Source organism: Glossina fuscipes, unplaced genomic scaffold, assembly GCF_014805625.2.
Source record: "Glossina fuscipes isolate IAEA_lab_2018 unplaced genomic scaffold, Yale_Gfus_2 82550, whole genome shotgun sequence".
Lineage (NCBI taxonomy): Eukaryota > Metazoa > Arthropoda > Insecta > Diptera > Glossinidae > Glossina > Glossina fuscipes.
The window spans coordinates 1-3,594 of record NW_024004713.1 but is presented as its reverse complement, the minus strand read 5'-3'; the positions used below and the strand labels follow the sequence as shown (position 1 = coordinate 3,594).

General features: G+C 37.6%; 1 protein-coding gene across 1 annotated transcript; it reads left to right on the top strand.

Annotated features, from left to right (window-relative positions):
• The first annotated feature begins 72 nt into the window (after positions 1-72).
• On the top strand, positions 73-3,382 carry LOC119644056 (integrator complex subunit 4-like). Its single transcript, XM_038043582.1, has 2 exons — positions 73-2,060; positions 2,129-3,382. The coding sequence occupies exons 1-2, from the start codon at positions 111-113 to the stop codon at positions 3,026-3,028; spliced, it is 2,850 nt and encodes a 949-aa protein (XP_037899510.1). The 5' UTR covers positions 73-110; the 3' UTR covers positions 3,029-3,382.
• The last annotated feature ends 212 nt before the right edge of the window (positions 3,383-3,594 follow it).

The window sequence follows — 3,594 nt, the reverse complement described above, 5'->3', positions numbered from 1 at the left end:
TATTATTAAGGCTTGGCAGCCCCGTGTTATTATTATTATTATTTGTTTACAATTTATTTGGGAAACCGTGGGAGAATATATTATCATTTTTATTATTATTTAGTTTAAAAATGACGAGCGCATCGTTGGTATTAAAAAGACCGCATTCTGTAATCGAAGTAGTGGAAAGCGCCACTTCTACTCATAAAAAAATACGTATACAAACTACAGCTAAAAGCAGCTCACTTGTAGGGAAATTACAACAAAGTATAGCGCTTCTTGAAAATGTGGCTCAACAAAATAGTAAAGAACTTTTGGAGGTGTTGGTAAAGATTGCTGATGAGTTGGTATTGGATGATTGTCAACTTCCGGACTTGTATAAAGCCATTAAAAAGTTACTAGAACTTTTTCGACAAGAACGTGACGGTGACACAACGATACGGGTTAAGATACTGCGACTTTTGGCAGACTTAGCCGAGGTACGTATTGCAGAAGTAGTTAACGCTCTAATAGATGAAATAATAGCTGTTTTAAAACATGAAAAATCTCAAAAAGTCATAGCACAAGGGTTAAGCAGTTTGCATAAAATTGGTGCTCGTAACTTAAATCAGCTACCTTCCACGCATGTAACTAAAATCGCTCACTTTGCTCAACAGCAGTTGATATCAGAATCGCACCATACTCAAAAAAATGCTTTATTAGTTTTATCGGCATTCGTGGCTTTAACAGACGCTAAGAAGGGCGTTATTGATACGGTGGGGCACTATGCGGATTCTCAAGATTCCGGGGTAAGAGCTCAATCCTTGAGGTCTATTTTATGCTTGGGTGAACGTGGTGCCATATTGTCTCCTAACCTTTATCAGAGAGCTGTGGACACATTGGAAGATGATTATGAATGTGTGCGCAAGGAGGCTCTTCGCTTAGTTTTTCAATTGGGTGTGTGTCATCCAGACTATATGATTTCGTGCAGTAATGACGATGAAGAGGAGATGCGATTAATTGATGCGGCTTTCAGTAAAGTGTGCGGAGCGCTTTGCGATTTATCGATACAAATACGCGTGCAAGCTGCTAAGCATTTGGGAGATATGACACAAGTTAGTTCTGAATTTTTACATCAAACATTAGACAAAAAATTGATGAGTAATTTACGCCGTAAAAAGACGGCTCATGAGAGAGGAGCTCACTTGGTCGCCAGTGGTGAATGGTCATCAGGTAAGCGTTGGGGTGATGATGCTCCCCAAGAACAATTGGACACAGCCACTATATCATTGATAGCCAGCGGTGCTTGTGGTGCCTTAGTCCATGGTCTTGAGGATGAATTTATGGAAGTCCGTATCGCAACGGTAGATTCTATGTGCAAATTGGCATTACGTCATCCCGATTTCGCTGTAACATGCCTGGATTTCCTTGTCGATATGTTTAATGACGAAATTGAAGAAGTTCGTTTAAAAGCGATTTACAGCTTAACGGCTATAGCTAAACATATTGTATTAAGAGAAGATCAATTGGAGATAATGCTTAGTTCATTAGAAGATTTCTCAGTAGAAGTGCGTGAGGGCTTACATCTAATGTTGGGAGCATGTCGTGTATCCACCCAGGCTTGCTTGCTCATGGTGGTACAAAAGTTACTAGACGTTTTGGCGAAATACCCGCAAGATAAATTTTCAGCTTTTGGTTGCATGCGTAAGGTTGGACAGAAACATGCCAATCTTTGCATGGCAGTGACATCGCATTTGCTCCAGGATCATCCCTTTTTTGATAGCGCAGAACGCGATGTTGAAGATCCCGCATATTTGTGTATACTGATCTTGTTATTTAACGCCGCTCAAAATTTGCCACCAATCATTAGTCTGTTTCCCTATGTTACATTAAAGCATTATGCTTACCTGCGTGATGCCATGCCCACTTTGGTACCGGAACTACCAATTGAAGGTGCCTCATCTAAAAAATCAATTGACGATTTAACGGGTTCAAATAATTCACGGGAATATCTAGAAACCATACTGGCTCATATCAATGAAATATTCTCTATAGCCAAAGATCGAGTACCACTCTTAAAAACAGCTCAAGACAATTTAAAGGTAAATAGTGTGCTTAAGTATATACAATAGAAATAATTGGAATTAATCCTATAAATTTTTTTTGGCAGCGCTTAGGAGAAATTGATCCGGAAATGTTAGGCACAGCCAATTTCTTGGAAACGTTTTTAGCAGCGCAAATTCAAATTGAACAACTGCAAAGCTGTACTGCTTCCCAACATAACCGTGCACCGCTTAAGGAATCTCTAGCTCAGCTAGTACGTAACTGTTTGAAATTGCAACATGTTTTTTCAGGACTAACATATGGAGATATATTATTGGTTAAGCAAATTTGTCTAAGAGCTAGTGCTCTCCATTTAGTTTTAATTGTGCGTGATCGCTCACAAAGTGCCTTGGGCCCCTGCCAAATGCTGCTACAGACTGCATCAGATATAAGTAGCTTTCTGGATGAAAAGCAGGAATTTCAACCAGACGATTTAACAACCTCTTTGCTAAATCAATTGGGTAGTATAGTTGATCCAAAACCTGGAAGAGTATTCAGAGAGATATTACCTTTAGTACAGGCAGCTTCTCCTGTGAAAATGCCGCCACCAAATGTTGAAATTAAAATGTGTGTCGCCAATATATTGGAACCCTGTCCTCAAATGTCTCAGGATAATGTTATAAAAGTTACAGCCGGCCTTATAGCTGCTTTACCGTTTGTAGCTGAAATTGATAACCTACAAGACGCACAGAAACAAGACATGCGCATAAAAATCAAATATCCGGACCAACATACACACACAGTTGTGCCGAAATTGTCAGATTTCAGGAAGATTATGACTGAGCAAGGTGCTCATGAAACTAATGTTAAATTGCGTACAACTATTTTGCTTTCACACTCAGTATGGACAGAAGCATCCTCTGTGGAGATAACTCTATGTTTAGCAGTACGACCGGGAACAGAATTGGAATTGTGTAAACCAGCTAAAATATTGTTCGCCCCAAAACCGGTTAGACGAGGTATTTAGATTATGAATCGAATCGAATTGAGGTAGTTTTCGCCATTTTACTTACTTTCCGTCGATCCTTCTTCATACACTAATGAACCGTTGACAATGAATTTTATTTTATTTGTCGCCGTTCGTTGAGCGCAACATCTCTTTAAGTAGCAATCATTGTTTATTTATTTATTTTCTTTTTTTATAAATGTAACGTGAAATGTTTTAAAAATTATGTTTTCATTTTTTTTTTCTGGCTTTACAATAAAAAAATAATAAAATGTAAAGAAAGCTTATGCTTTGTCCACTCAAACATATTACAATAGCATTGAATTGGACGCATTCTGCACTATATTGGATATAAGAAAGAAAGTCTGACTGATATTTGAACATGGACTGGCAAGAAAACGTTTTTAAACTAACTTTCAATTTGGAGATATTAGAGGATTTGGCTAGAAGTAGAGACAAACTGTTTTTATATTACTATATAATATGATTTAAAAATAATACTTACCTAAAATAGAGCATCTACTTTTATTAAAACATATTTTCGTCAATTATGTGCTCACTGATGCGTTATAAATCTATTGTTATAT